At 43.0% G+C, this 15,102-nt stretch overlaps 1 protein-coding gene across 2 annotated transcripts in view; it reads left to right on the forward strand.

Moving 5' to 3' along the window:
- mgat1b (alpha-1,3-mannosyl-glycoprotein 2-beta-N-acetylglucosaminyltransferase b) overlaps positions 1-10,133 on the forward strand; it is a 50,822-nt gene extending 40,689 nt beyond the window's left edge. For both annotated transcript variants that reach the window (XM_050033986.1, XM_050033987.1), the window contains exon 3: positions 9,432-10,133. In XM_050033986.1, coding sequence (XP_049889943.1) covers positions 9,432-10,133 — 702 coding nt within the window. The remainder of the gene's footprint in view (positions 1-9,431) is intronic.
- Positions 10,134-15,102: the final 4,969 nt, after the last annotated feature.

Below are 15,102 nucleotides of genomic sequence, written 5' to 3' on the forward strand. Positions count from 1 at the left end.
GGCTGGCAGTAGTCATCTTGGGAGAAGTGAGCACTGCACACCCGATGGTCTGCAAGGCGCAGTGTCTGGAGAGGAGTGTTAGCATCCATTTGTAGCACAACTAGCCACAACTTCAGCATCTCGCCGTCCGACAAAGGCAGCCTATGAAAGCTGTAACTTACGGGGTGTTGTGCGACATCCTGTTCTTGCGTTCGGGAAAAAGGCCCGTTTATTTGAGCACTCCAACAACTCCGGTAACACTCCAGGGGGTAGCACGTGAAAGACTCCGTCCTCTGACTCTTCTAGCGTAACACACACTTCACACACACATACTCACTTACAGTACCCAGCGGGGACCTCTCTGCTCCAACACTGACTGACAGCTGACTCCACTCATTCACACTCACCACTGCCCCAGGGCCGCTACAATAAGCTATCTACAGAGATAGCACTGGCAATCTGAACCGGTCAGTGGCGAATAAAAGCACTTTTATACGGGACGCATTTGCTCCCATTACCGTTTTAGCTCGTTTCGCGCCTCAATACTGAACCAATTTTAGAACGAGTGGTACCCATGAATCATACGCACACATACACATGGGGAAATAGAGCCCAGGTTGAAAAATACCGAAGTTGTCCTTTAACTTTATAAAGACAACCGGAGTGGATAAAAAAGTAAAAATATAAAGATACAGATGGATTAATAAATAACGGACCGTCTAAAATGTAGTTTGTTTCAAATTAAGCTGGGAGCCTTTGCAGCTGTGGTCAGTAAAAGCCCCGCCACTATTTGTTAATGTTATTACTTTATGTCCGTCTCCATTATGAGGATATACCATTGTTTGCTAGCTTGATGCTAATGACAGTACTCAGCGGGTTGACAAAGTGCCTCTGCTGTTTCACACTATCATTTTCCCCTTTTGCTCTGTGTGGGGTGTGAGGAAATATTAAAAATGCTGGGGTGTTGTTGTCATACAGTTGTCTACGGCAGCAGATCGTTCTGTGTTTCTACTGGTCAAAGTGACGGCTGTGATGGGAGAATTGGATCTCAGTGAAGGGCAAGTTGTCCGTAACTTTAATTTTGGAGACAAAAAAATGTAGGTTAAGCACCCTGTGGTCCATTGGCCAATAGGAAATGTAAAATACTCAAAAGTACTTTAAAAGTGCTTGAGTTACTTTTCTCAGGGAGTAACTTTGGAAGTATTTTAAAAGTACTCGCATGGTGGTAGCTGGCTAGATTCAAGCTCCCCACGCCGTGCGCAGAAAAGTTGGTAGCGGGCTGTGTCGTCGCAGGTGCTAAGTACAGTTTACGGGTCAGGGGATACCTCCCAGGGCTGCCCCAGCTCAAGGAATACTTCTTGGAAATGCTCTGATCTTGTGATAAGATTCAAGGCTCTGAGCTTACTATGGCCTGCGAAGGCACTCACAGTATCGCATCCGGTGAATGCATGCATGTCAATTACAGACATCGTCTCCCAGGCCCTGACATAGCTTCGTGATATCAAGATACCTAAGCCGGTTCTTTGTTCCATATTTTTCTGGAATAAGGGACAGGAGATATCAGCAGAGAATGCCAGGCAGAGCACCAGCACATCAGTGTCATCAGCTGCTACTACAACAGCACTGTAGCCTTCCTTTGCAGCATGGGCTGCATGCAAAATGGTTCTTGTGTCAGTCTCCTCTTGGTTTGACTGCAGGCCCTCAACCTCTGCCCACTGATCCTTGGTGATGTGAAGCAGCTTTCCTCACTGGCGATGTACAGCTGCTTGTCATTCAGCTTGTGTCACAGCTTGGGTGTCTTCAACTCAACCACCAAGAACCTTATGAGGTTTGTCTTGTTGGCTGAGCTCCCAAGAAACCTTCTCCATTGCTGAATCCGGTGACCTGGTGCAATGTTTTGGAACTGTATTCCTGTGGTGCACCCCTGATTCTCTCTCTCTCTGCATACTTGATTGATTCCTCGCGATATACATCGAAGACCACATCAATCCCCTGGCTTCTGGCTCCTTCATGTAGGATTTGATTCAGGACCAAGTCTGCAAGTTGAGAGAAGGTCTGCTCAGCACCTGCGATGACAGACGACATCAACACAGCCCGCTACCAACTTTTCTGTGCACGGTGTGGGGAGCTTGAATCTAGCCAGCTACCACCATGCGAGGACTGCCTCTTTATGCATGCTATGCATGCCAACTACCAGGCTGTCATCTGGAGAGGTAGTCTTCAGCAACAGCTGCAAGTCCGAAGCCCAGTTCAACATGGCTGGGACAGAAATGATGATGGTCAGCTCACCCTGGAATGGATGCGGGGATCTCCAGCCCCTGAGGCAGTGCTGCAGCTGCTGTCCTGCAACTGCAGTCGTAGATGCAAGCTTCCGGAATGCCAGTGCATGAGCAATGGCTTGAAATATACCAACCTGTGCAAGTTGCAAACATGTCACAATCAACCCCAAGAGGATGACCTTGACATGATGATCACAGATTAATGCTGCACGATTTGAGAAAAATGTGCGATTGCAATTTTGGTGGACAATATCGCGATTTGCGATTGTGATTGCGATTACAATATAATAAATAGGCCTAAATGGTATCATGAGCGTTCTTGCTTGATTCAGTGTTTCCCCTACCATTATATTAGGGGGGCCCTGGCCTGACTTGACATAGTTATTTCATATGGACAGTGTGTAAATGACCATCAACAGACTGCTGTTACGTACAGTCAAACAGCTGCTCACACAGCAGCGCAGCACAACACTGTACACACACTCAGTTGGAGCGGAGCCTGTGTTGCATTCAGGTGTTGTCACGTAAATGACAAATTCCAGTATGTGAAAAGACAATTGCACAACACAGCAGCATGTCAGGTGGGCCGAACCCGAGCAAAACTGTGCTCAGTTTTTCATTTGTTATCATATAGTTTGTTACGGAGTCCGTGATTTCCTGTGTCTCTTTGAGGTTTTGTCGTATGGCGTGACACTTACAAATGTTTGCGTAATTGTGCTTTATTGTTGTTCTATCAGGCTCTGGCGGCTTTCAGTTGTCTCTTTGTCTCGAACATTACTTGGCTTGGCTTTCTCTCACATGCATTCTTCGTACTCTCCTATCTGCTGTCTCGAGTGTTGATAGAGATTCGTCGTGTTGCCGCGGGACGTGGCAATTTACCTCGTAAAGTTTTACACAACTCAAAGTATCTCCATATAACAGACGTTAGGGTTTTTTCCGCCACCAACTCAGCCTGTTTTTAGTTGTGATCATGCTCTTCTACAGCGGCTATGTTGGTCGCTGCTGCACGCCGGGTGGTCACGGTGAATTTCCCCTTGGGGATGAATAAAGTTATTCTTAGTTATTCTTATTCTTATTCTTACATGACCATACGTGCTGCACACACCAGGATAGCTTGTGGGCATAATGTCGACAAACTCTGCACACTGTAGGAGAGTCACGTTCACAGGCACACACTTTAATATTATTCACATTAAATCGCAAATCGCAGCCTTTTATGCGGTTATGTAATCACACAGCCTGACATCGCGATTGCGATTAGATTAATCGTGTAGCACTATCACAGATGCAGACCTGACTTACTCAAAAACTGACGACTGATCTTGAGTAGGGCCTTGAAATACTTTAAATACTGTACTAGTGTGCTCCACGTTCTATGACATAAGGATCATAATCTATTTTTTCTAGTTCTTTGTTCAAATGATTGCTTCAAAAGTAAAAAGTGTTGATTTGTTTCATGAGTATTTTATCATTTTCCTTAAATTCAGAAACATCAGTCTTGCAGGTGAATCAAATGGTTATTATTACCATAGGCATAGGGATCTTGATATAAATAAACCTTTCATGTTATATGGACATTCCGCTTGAAACACCATACACATATAAAAGTGAGTATATCTCCAGAACTATAAGGGCTACATCCATAAATCTGGTGAAAGATAAGACTTTTGAGATTTCAAATCTGGTGTCTAAAATAATGTAAATATTACCTAATTACTCTGATGTGAATAGATACAGAAGAGAAAAATTAAAATGTAATTTCCGCCTATGCAGAATTTTAAAAAATAAAGTTGTAGCAGCCTCATATTTTATCTGGGTAGCCAATAATAACATTTTTTTCAGTTCTTCAATATCTTAAGAATATATTGGATTGATTTAGACAGCCTGAGTAGTCAACAAGTAGTTAACAAACACCATAGCACCAAATAGGCACCATACACAGTCAATGGGTTTTTGCAATAGGGGTCCATATATTCAATGCATGTTAACCATCACTAAGCTACCAGTCTGCAATGGCTATCATGCCAATAAATAATGTAGACATATATAGGAAAAAGAAAATAGCAACAAGAATTTGCCCACCTTTTCTATTATGATTGGTGGTCTGGCTCATGGACTAATAGAATGTATTTGTTTTTTGTAATTCATGATATATAGCCTATTTTGATACAAACATCAGCCTAATTTCTGTTAATAAAAAACTGAAAATGACGCGTGCATTTAATCAGTAGGCATAAACATTACTATGCATGAATAAATCCCCCAGTTGCTCGATCCAAATAAGCTGAGGTGAGTGAGTGGGGGTCATCCCTATGTTTCCCAGGTTCTATGTACGGGAAACATAGGGAAGGGTTAGGGTTCTATGTTTCCCGCTTGGTTGAGCGGGGAACATAGAACCTTTTTTGCAGGGTTAAGTGGGGAACACAGAACCCGGGAAACATAGATACACTCCCCTTTGGAGGACGTATGTGCTCTCAAATCAAACTTTTTTGAAGGATTATTCGTTTACCTGAAGTGTCTTGAAACAAATTTCACCGCTGAGTGTTTTCTTGATAGACTTTTTCTCCGACGTGGCCAAACAATTGAGAGCGGTGACGAACGGTCCGTGTGGCTGAACTTGTATGAACCTGAGTTGATTAATGAAGTAACTTGAAGTCAGTAAGAAGGAAAACTGTTTCTAAACCTTTTGATGATGTTTTTGGATGTTTATTTGTGAATGAAATGGCAAGTTCTGACGAGTCAGAAACGACTCCTGGTAAAGACATGGATGAGGGTCTGCGCTCATCTAGAGCATTGTTTACGAGGTAAGGAGGTACAGCTAGTTCGTATGGGTTGATAGTAAACAAGATGGTGTGTCGGTCAGGACACAGGAATGAAGAGGAGGAGACGTGCTATCTTCTCTGGATTGACTTCCAGCTGTATTTATTTCCTTTGACACTCAGTATTGTCATCAGTCTGAAATAACAAATAAACCAACATTAAGTACTGTATCTTAACATAAACCCAACACAAGTTACTGTGACGCAAGAATAAAGGAATATCTATATATGTGTACCAAAATAAATGTAGGTTCATTAGACATAAATAAACTCTCCATGATAAACAACATTTCAACATAAATATATCAATCAGCATCACAACACTTCCCTTTAATAGAAACAGTAACCTACAGTTACACAAATAACCATAAAAGAGTAACCTGGGTTACAATCAAACAACATACTGTTCAGAGAAAAACTAAACCCCACACATACATCCTCACCCAGGTCATACACAGGACAACAGCGACGCTGTGTGGCGAAAAAAAAAGGTACTGCGTAATGGCGTCCACACAACGCACATTTCCTTCCCACATGGAAACGACATTAACCTTTCATAAACATAATAATCAAGACAGACTTACTTTCCGTCATTGACTCGACACTCTGAGTGCCATATAAGGAGGAACAAGGATGTCCGTCATCTTAGGTACGTCCAAACTGCACTGTGATGTGCGCCGCACTTACACTCACTCCGATACACAGTAGCAAACACAAAAGGAAAAAAACTCGCGGACACATACGTCATTTCCTACCACTTAATTAACGTGCATACTGACGCGATGAGCACACACAAATGTCCAAGCTCTTTCATACAAGCATCATACCTTGATGAAGTGAAAGGAATAAAGATAAAATGATAACCCTTTCACTTTTATTATTATTATTATCTTATTATGCCAACTGAAGAATTAAATTTGTTTATTTGGGTGTTTTAGCTCTTCTCTGGAGCGGGAACTGACGCAAATGAGCTCATTAATCAATGAGGGGGAAAACAACATGATTCGACGATTAGTCGGCTAAAGGAAAAATCTGTCAAATCAGATTCGACTATGAAAATTCTTAGTCGGGGACACCCATAGATGTCATGAGGAAGTGCTTCCCTCATCTACATGCCTCAGTGTGGCGTTGGCGGCAGTCACGGCTATTGACTGAAAATAGGGACATTACCACCATGCTACTGAGAAATGTAGTTAAGTTTGTAATGTTGCTAGTTGTAGTGACACTAATGCCTAACACTCCCAAGTACACATGATTTAACATCCTGACCACAACAACACTGTAAAGCCGTGGTCGGCGTGATGATGCTCTGTAGTCTCATTTAGCCACTTGTTAGCAACTATCTTTTTGAAGACATAAAAACTTCATAATTCACCAGTTTGGTATCTACTTAGGGCTGGGCGGTATACTGGTTTGTACCGAAAACCGGAATTTTTTTTCGTTATGATATGAATTTTTCATATACCGCAATACCGGTGAATAGCCCAAACAATGTTCGGAACGTGCGCGGCGGGAAAGTGTTTCAGCGGGGACCCATTTCACCGCTGCACACCACAGACACGCTTGAGCGGGTGAGAGTGAGAGCATAGAAAAGTTTAGAGGTGAGAATGGCTGCCGGAGAGAGTCCTGAAAGCAAAGCAACTGTACACGATGACCCAGAAGAACTCATACCACGCGCACGGCAGAGTTTCGCCCCGATTCCCCCCCCCCTTCTATTTTTATCGCGCTACGCTCCCCTACGTGACCCTCTAGCAGATAAAAACTACATGAAATAGTGTGCTAAACAAGCACAATGTGTTTTTAAATGAATAAACCATTATCAGAGCTGATATGTGATGATTTTTTTTCATGCATTTACCCATGTTTATCCGTGACGTGTAAATGTCCGTGGCGGACATTTGAAAGCGAGTAGATGACAAACAGTACAGTAAACTTGTAGATAACTCAAATATATGTAATAACTTGGGTTATTTCATGCAGCCTCTCGGCTCGGCAAACGGTAAACAACCCCGCTGGCTCCTCTACATGTCGCTTCCGTACGCAGTCAGTGGAGCCCAAATGAATGGAGCGGAGCGTGTGTTCAGGCGTTGTCAGGTAAATAACAAATTCAGGCACTTGAATAGGCCATAGCACAACACAGCAGCATGTCAAGTTGGCTGAACCTGAGCAAAATACCATGAAATACCGTGAAACCGATATGATTTTTTCTTAAAACCGTGATATGAAAATTTTGTCATACCGCCCAGCTCTGTATCTACTGATGTATTTTATGTCATAGAACAAAACCTGAAAGTCTCTTAAGCTTGTGTTGTGCTTATTACAGGCATCTAACCAAAAACCCCTAAAAAAACCCACTGACTTTGAAATAAGGGAACTGAGAGTGCTAAAATGCAATTTGCAGGTTTTAGGACTCATTCCTGGGGCACTGTATAGTAGGAACATGACAAAAAAGAATGTGGAAACCACATTGCACCCCCCCCCCCCTGTTACATATGACATATTGCACATCTGTCTGTCCTGGAAGAGAGATCCCCCCCTCAGTTGCTCTTCCTGAGGTTTCTACCAATTTTCCCAATTAAAGGGTTTGGGGAGTTTTTCCTTATCTGCTGTGAGGGTCCGATGGAGGGATGTCATATGCTGTAAAGCCCTCTGAGACAAATTGTGATTTTTGATATTGGGCTTTATAGATAAAGTTGAATTGAATTAAATTGCTGTGTTCCCAGATCTTGGCTGTTTACTTGGTGAGTACAATATTACTACAACTAATATCTGAAACTATGAAAATAAGACCCAATTATTCATTAAAGGTCGGAAAGTTTTTTGCCAAGTGGAGACAACTGAATTAAAAGTTTATGAATGATATTAATACATCCAAACATCGGCGTCGCCAGACAGATTTTACTGGGGCACGTGCCCCAGTATTGATCCGCAGTGCCCTAGTAAACATTTCACCAGTAAAAAATTCACTTCGGAGTTTTAACTCCACACAGCATACACAGTGCGGACATGGCTACTTAATGGTAATTCATTCATGTGCTACTCCATTCACTCCTCGTACACAGTGCGCACATGGCTACGGGCCCGAACGACGCAAAGTGCGTCCAAATTCACACCCGTTCTTCTCTATGGATTTTCTCCGCGACCGTGCGTCATAGCGAGAAGCCACGCATATCACATGAAACAGCAGAATTGTAGCTTTCCGACAAGACCAAGCACTTGTCGGTAGTCCAATGTTTTTTCAGCGAAAAAAAAGAGATAAATTTACACCAAAATTATGTATAACAGAGCTTTCATACAGCTTTTCACACACATTACTCTTGGATGGATTACTCGCGAATGCAGGGTTGTACAGAAATGCCGCATATCACATGAAAGCACAGGAGCAGAGCTTTCATGTGATACCACACACATCATTGTGCTGTCATCCCATCACGCTATAAAGCCAGATTAATTGTCTACAAAATAAAAACCTGACGAATTTCTTTACAATCCATTATACAGATCTTGTTATCAGTCACTTCATATAGTGAGGAATATCGTATCTTACCACGTCTTAGGCTTGCATGTGTTTCTCCCTGTCTATCCACATTTGTAGTCTGGCTTTCAAGATGCAAATATCTCCATATTGTCCAGTTGACACTCCTCAAACTTTGTATGACAAGACCAGCCACTTCACCTTTGCGCACCCAGACAACTGCAGCCTAATTATGCATGCATGACAGGGCCGTAGTCACCTTATACATTGACGGGGACATGTGTCCCCCCCAATGCCCAAAATGTCCCCCCAATATATAACTGAAACTGAAAAACAAATATTACCTTGGAGGACATCATTGCACTTGGTTGACTATTTTCTATTATCTTAGATGTAAATATTGCATGTTTCTTTCAGATAAAACACATTTTTGACTTGTGAATGGGTCAATGGAATTTCTTGCAATAATGAAAAAATACTGGCAATCATGTCCGCCTGGCACAAACCACATGTTTTGGACAACTGTGAAGTGACAGAATGTCCCACCATCATGCTTATATTGTTTTGTCACCAGAAAAATGGCTAAAAATATCCGGTTTTGTCACCAGAAAAATGGCTAAAAATATCTGGTTTTGTCGCCCCAAATTCGATTTTGCAAGTGCACAAGTAGGCCTGATCTGATTGTATAGTTTAAAGCACTATTTAAGCTTTTTTTATTATAAATAAGTGCTAAAAATATTTTTGCTCGCGCGCTTTGCTCGTGCTTCAGCAAATGAACTGACTTCTGTAAACTGACCTTTCATTGATTCTTTTGATTTGTTTGGACTATATCTGTGAAGCAGCAGCTCACTGCTGTGCATCTCTGTCTTCTCATTTAAGGTGGCTCAGGACTTCTTTGAGTATTTCCGAGCCCTGTACCCAATCCTGCGCGCTGACCCTACCCTGTGGTGCGTTTCTGCATGGAATGACAACGGCAGAGACGCCTTGGTGGATCCGTCAAAAGCTGAGCTCCTCTACAGAACAGACTTCTTCCCTGGTCTGGGCTGGATGCTACTGAAGGAGATGTGGGATGAACTGGAACCCAAATGGCCCTCAGCCTTCTGGGACGACTGGATGCGTCAGCCAGAGCAGCGCAAGGACCGCTCCTGCATCCGGCCTGAAATCTCCCGGACCATCACCTTTGGCCGGAAAGGTGTCAGTTTAGGTCAATTCTTTGACCAGTACCTTCGTTATATTAAGCTAAACACTGAATTTGTGCCTTTTACCAAACAGGATTTGTCTTATTTGCTAAAAGAGAAGTATGATGAAAAGTTTATAAAAGAGGTTTACAGTGCCCCACTGGTGAAGATTGAGGACCTACAACAAGCGGGCAGCTTAAAAGGCCCTGGCCCCTACAGGGTGGAGTACTCAAGCCGGGACAGTTTTAAAGTCTTTGCTCGAAATCTAGGGGTGATGGACGACTTGAAATCTGGAGTTCCTCGTACAGGTTACAGGGGCATAGTCAGTTTCCTGTATCGGGGTCGAAGGGTATGCTTGGCTCCACCAGAGGGCTGGACGCAGTATGACATCAGCTGGAGCTGAGAGACTGATCCAGACTGTACAATGTGAATGGTGTTGAAGAGGGGAGAGAGTCTTACTCAGAGGAACACCCTCTCAGACCAAAGAAAATCAGAAGACACAGTGGTTCATGAAGGAACAAAAGCAACACAGATGGGGCTGCACATCAGTGGAGCTAGGGGATCAGGGGTTCACCCAGGCCTCTTTGTTCGAAACACTTCTAAAATAGGGTGCTCATTCAGGATCAGCAAGTTCAACAGCCACACAGACTTCACAAAGAGTTTAAACTTTTAGCCACTCTTAAACACTGTTTCAAAACAGCTATTGGCAATGTGCCTTGCTTTCTGGGCCCACTTTGTTTTGTGTATTTTTTATTCCTGTGAATTACTGGCCAAATGTAGACTTAACATACATTCAGATGTCTGCTGCAGCTGTAAATGGAGTTTGGTAGCAGAAAATCCTTTGAGTTGTCAACAGAAAGAGCATGTTTCAGTGTTGGTGATAATACAGTGAAGACCAAACACAAGAAGAGTGATTATCTGGAGGACTTGTGAGAAACATAGTGTTATGTGTAAAATCTTGGGTCGTCTTTTTACATTTAGTAAAGTTTTTGAAAGAAGCTGTTGAGATTGATCCAACTCTGCAGATCATGTTACTGTTGAAGTCTATAAACTAATGAGGAGCAGATTTGTGTGCAGAGGAAAAGCCTCTACAATGTTTTAGGTGGTACACAAAGGCCATGCCCAGTGCTGCATTCATTACATGAAGTCATAGCCCTGATGGTTAAAATAAAGACGAAAAGCTTCTTCAGCAATTATACAGAGAGAAGGAAATGCAGAAGAAGCAGAGACATCAACTTCTTAAATTACAGTAGCCCTGATCCAGGACCAACAAACTCTTAACTGGGACATTTCAGTCCAGAGTAGCTCATACAGTTTGTTACGGTAATGTTGAAAATACCAGATCGAAGACACCTTTATGGTGTGGTCAAATGGTGTCAGGTGGGTGTAAAACAACCAGAAACATAATCAGTACAAACCATGCAGCATTTCTTTGTCACTCATCTCTGGAGTGCTGAAAATAGTTGTTTTATTCAGTGCTATTGCTGTAATATAGTAAAAGTAATGAAGTACAACTTATTTATAGTGATTCTCAAAGACAAAGGTCGCAAAGTGCTTTACAAGGGCAACATGCAACTTACAAGAAAGACAATGTAGCAGATAAAGTGACTACTCCCCCTCATCAACAACAACGCAGTGGTATTAAAATAGACATAAAATAAATTAAAATAAGTCCATAAATAGAAATTAAAAATCAAATTAAAATAAAATTGCCCATTCCTCAGTCCAGTTGTGGCTAATGTGCTGTGTGTAAGTTTGTGTGTGACTGGATTCAGGAGGTATTAAACAGTCTTATTGCGGTGGGGATGAAGGATCTCCTGAAACGCTCTGTTCTGCAACACAGTGAGATGAGCTGCTACAGCTGCTCCTCTCTCGCTCCAGGAGGTTGTGGAGAGGGTGTCTGCTATTGTCCATTATGGCTTTCAGTTTGTTCAATATGCCCCTCACCACCACAGTTCTTAGTGGGTCCAGTCTCCTGCCGAGCACCAAGCCAGCTTTTTTAACCAACTTGTCCAATCGCTTGGTGTTTTTGTCAAGCAGCCTCCCCAGCACACTGCAGCGTAGAAGAGTGCACTGGCCACCATTGTGTGATAGAACATGGTCAACATCTCCACACATACATCAAAGGACCTCAGTGTCCGCAGGAAGAACGCGCAGCTCTGCCCCCTCCTGTGGAGGGCGTCGGTGTTAGAAGACCAGACCAGCTTCTCAACCAAGAGGACCCCCAGATATATGTAGGTGTGCACCACCTCAGTGTCCTCCCCCTGTATGGAGACTGGCTGATGGGATGACCTCTTCCTTCTGAAATCCACCACCATCTCCTTGGTTTTGGCTGTGTTCAGATGGAGACAGCACTTACTGCACCAGTCCTTGAAGGCATCCACAAGGTCACTGTACTCCTGCTCCTGATATAAGCCACAATAGCTGTGTCATCAGAGTATTTTTGTATGTGGTAGGACTCTGAGTTGTACTTAAAGTCCACTGTGTTGAGTGCAAACAGGAACAGTGCTAAAACAGTTCCCTGTGGAGCACCCGTGCTGCTCCTGGCCATCCCGGAGACACAGCTTCCAAGCTTGACATACTGCACGCTGTGTCCTGAGCTTCGCCCTCACCTCGTCTGCTGTAAAGGACAGTGGTAGTTGGTCGTGGGTGGTAGGCTACTTCCAGGTGCCAGCGGAGCAGGAGCAGCAGCAGCAGCAGCAGCAGCAGCAGCAGCAGGTGACACTGTGAAAGGGGGGATGAATGCAGTGGTAGGGTGAACACTGCACCGTCCATAACCTGGCAATTCTTCTTCGAATAGCCTGTCAGGTTCCTCTTTCTCTTCCACACCTGTCTGATGTTCTGCTGCAGCTTACTCTCGACCTTTCTTTTGTAGTCCACCTTTGCCTGTCTCAGTTTCTCCTTGAGCTCATACTGAAGCTCCCTGAGCCTCTCCTTGTCCCCCTTCTTGAACGCCAACTTTTTCTGGTTGAGGAGCTGCTTGTTATTATTGTTAACCCAGGATTTAATACTGGGCAAGCAGCGTACAGTCTTTAATGGCATCACAGTGTCCCTACAGAAGTGTATATATTTTGCCAGACTGTCCACCCTCTTGTCCATGTCCATGTCGTTGTCCTGTGGCTCCAGTACAGTCCAGTCTGTAATTCAGAACAGTCCCTAAGAGACTCACTGGTCTCCGGGGACCACTTCCTGACTGAGTGGGTGTTAACAGGCCAACTTTAATACACAGGGTTTGTATGTAGGCTGGAGAGAGACCAGATTATGATCTGATCTGCCAAGAGGTGGTAGGGCAGAGGCACTGTAGGCATCCTTAGCATTTCCATAAAACAATTCCAGTGTCTTATTCTCCCTCATGGGACAGTCCACATACTGAACAAACCCAGTCAGATTGGAGGACAGAGTAGTCTTGTTGAAATCTCCCGTTATTGCAATGAATACATTAGGTTGCTGGGTCTGAATTCCAGCAACAATTTTATGCATGACGTCACACGTCACTGCTGTTGCTGTGGAATGTAAACAATAATGGCGACAATGTGTGAAAACTCCTGTGGTACATAATACGGTCTAAGACTGACTGCCAACAGTTCATTATCCTGACAACAGATCTTGTCCTCCACCGTGACATGTCCAGGATGACACCATTTATTGTTTACAAGGATGATCAATCCCCCACCTCGGTTTTTGCCGCTCGCCTTTGTGTCCCTGTCCACTCGCACAGTAGAGAAGCAAGGTAGGTTCACACAGGAGTTAGGCATGTTGTCATTCAGCCAACTCTCCAAGAAACACATGAGACTACACTCCCTGTAAAGTCGTCGGCTTCTCACCAGTGCCAGCAGCTCATCACACTTGTTGAAGAGCGAGTTGACATTCCCCATAAAGACCGACAGCAGGAAAGGCTTCTATCTCCACCTCCTAGCCTTTGCCTTAGTTCCTGAACTTTGAACAGCTTCCTCAGCTCAGCCAGTATGGGATGTTTAACTCTTCTCAGAGCCAGATGATTGTCCTTTGTGTACACAACTTTACTCATCTCGTTGGAAATATTAATAATCATTAAAAAGAAAAACACACTCAAATATGACTCAAAAACAGTATCAACACAAAATAATCACCTGCATCAGAGGACATTAGAATATCATTTGAAACTCTCAGAAGAGCAGTTTTAGTGGAGTGCTGTTTCTGAAACCCTGACTAAAACTTACTGTAGCCTCCCCAACACAGCTGTAAGTTGAGTGGCCACATCCTCCTCCAAAAAATGTTGTTAATTTTTCTTTAATATAGGCTGGAAGGTAATATAGCATCTGTACTAGTGGTAGCACTGAGCACACAGTGCACTCCAGTTAATGAGCAAGGAAGATATCTTGTGGCATCTTTGACTAAACATAGTTTGTATCGACCGTAATGGAAAAGACCTTTCTTTGTCGAGTAATCGTGTGTTGTTACTTAACATCAGCCTGATGACATTTTCCCCCTAGTTTACAGATAGCGTAGAAGATTACCTACCTTCAGGTGAGTTTGCATTTTTAACATTCTTTGTATAACACATCTGGTCATTAGAATAAGCTTTATTGGCCAAGTATGTGTACACATACAAGAAATTTTGTATGTGGTTGGTATGGTTTTAAGTTCCTCCACACAGCTCCAAGAACAGTTTACAGGAAGATGTTAACAACAAGGATAACTAGAAGGCAACTAGGAGAGTGCAGACCACTGCCAAGGCCAAATGCCTTATCTTGCAGTGTTAATGAAATTTAAAAAATAATTTGTGTATCTACTCTCTGATTTGGAGCCACTCCAAAATTTGATGGGTTTTTCTTGCTTGGCCCATGCTATCATGCTATACCCTTCCACCAAGTTTGCCCGTAGTTTTTCCCTAATTCTGCTTACAAAAAAAAAAAAAAACCCTACCCGAAACGGAAACCTAACATCCTTGGTGGTTAGGTAATGTACATACAAGTAAGTAAGAACTTGTTCATTGACTTGTCCAAGTTCCAGGAGATAACAGCAGTGATGGTGCAGTAAGATGGTCCTGAATCATGGCTACACTTACAGTAGCTTCACTAGAGCAGAGCTAAAGGGAGATCTGCTGTATTACACAGGGAAATTTAAACTTATTAAGTAATCAGTTCAGTAAATTAAGTTGCTGTTGCCAGAAAGAAAGAACACCAAAACCCTCTGAGAGCCCTGGGAATGTCTTGTGCAGGATACAGCAAAGGATCAAGGGTGGAGTTTATCTTGAATTAGCACTGATGGCCTTCGATCAGTTTTTGAACATGGCCTTGAAATATATATATAATATATATATGTATATGTGTGTGTGTATATATATATGTATATGTATATATATGTATATATGTATATATATATGTATGTAT

Source organism: Epinephelus moara, chromosome 22, assembly GCF_006386435.1.
Source record: "Epinephelus moara isolate mb chromosome 22, YSFRI_EMoa_1.0, whole genome shotgun sequence".
NCBI lineage: Eukaryota > Metazoa > Chordata > Actinopteri > Perciformes > Serranidae > Epinephelus > Epinephelus moara.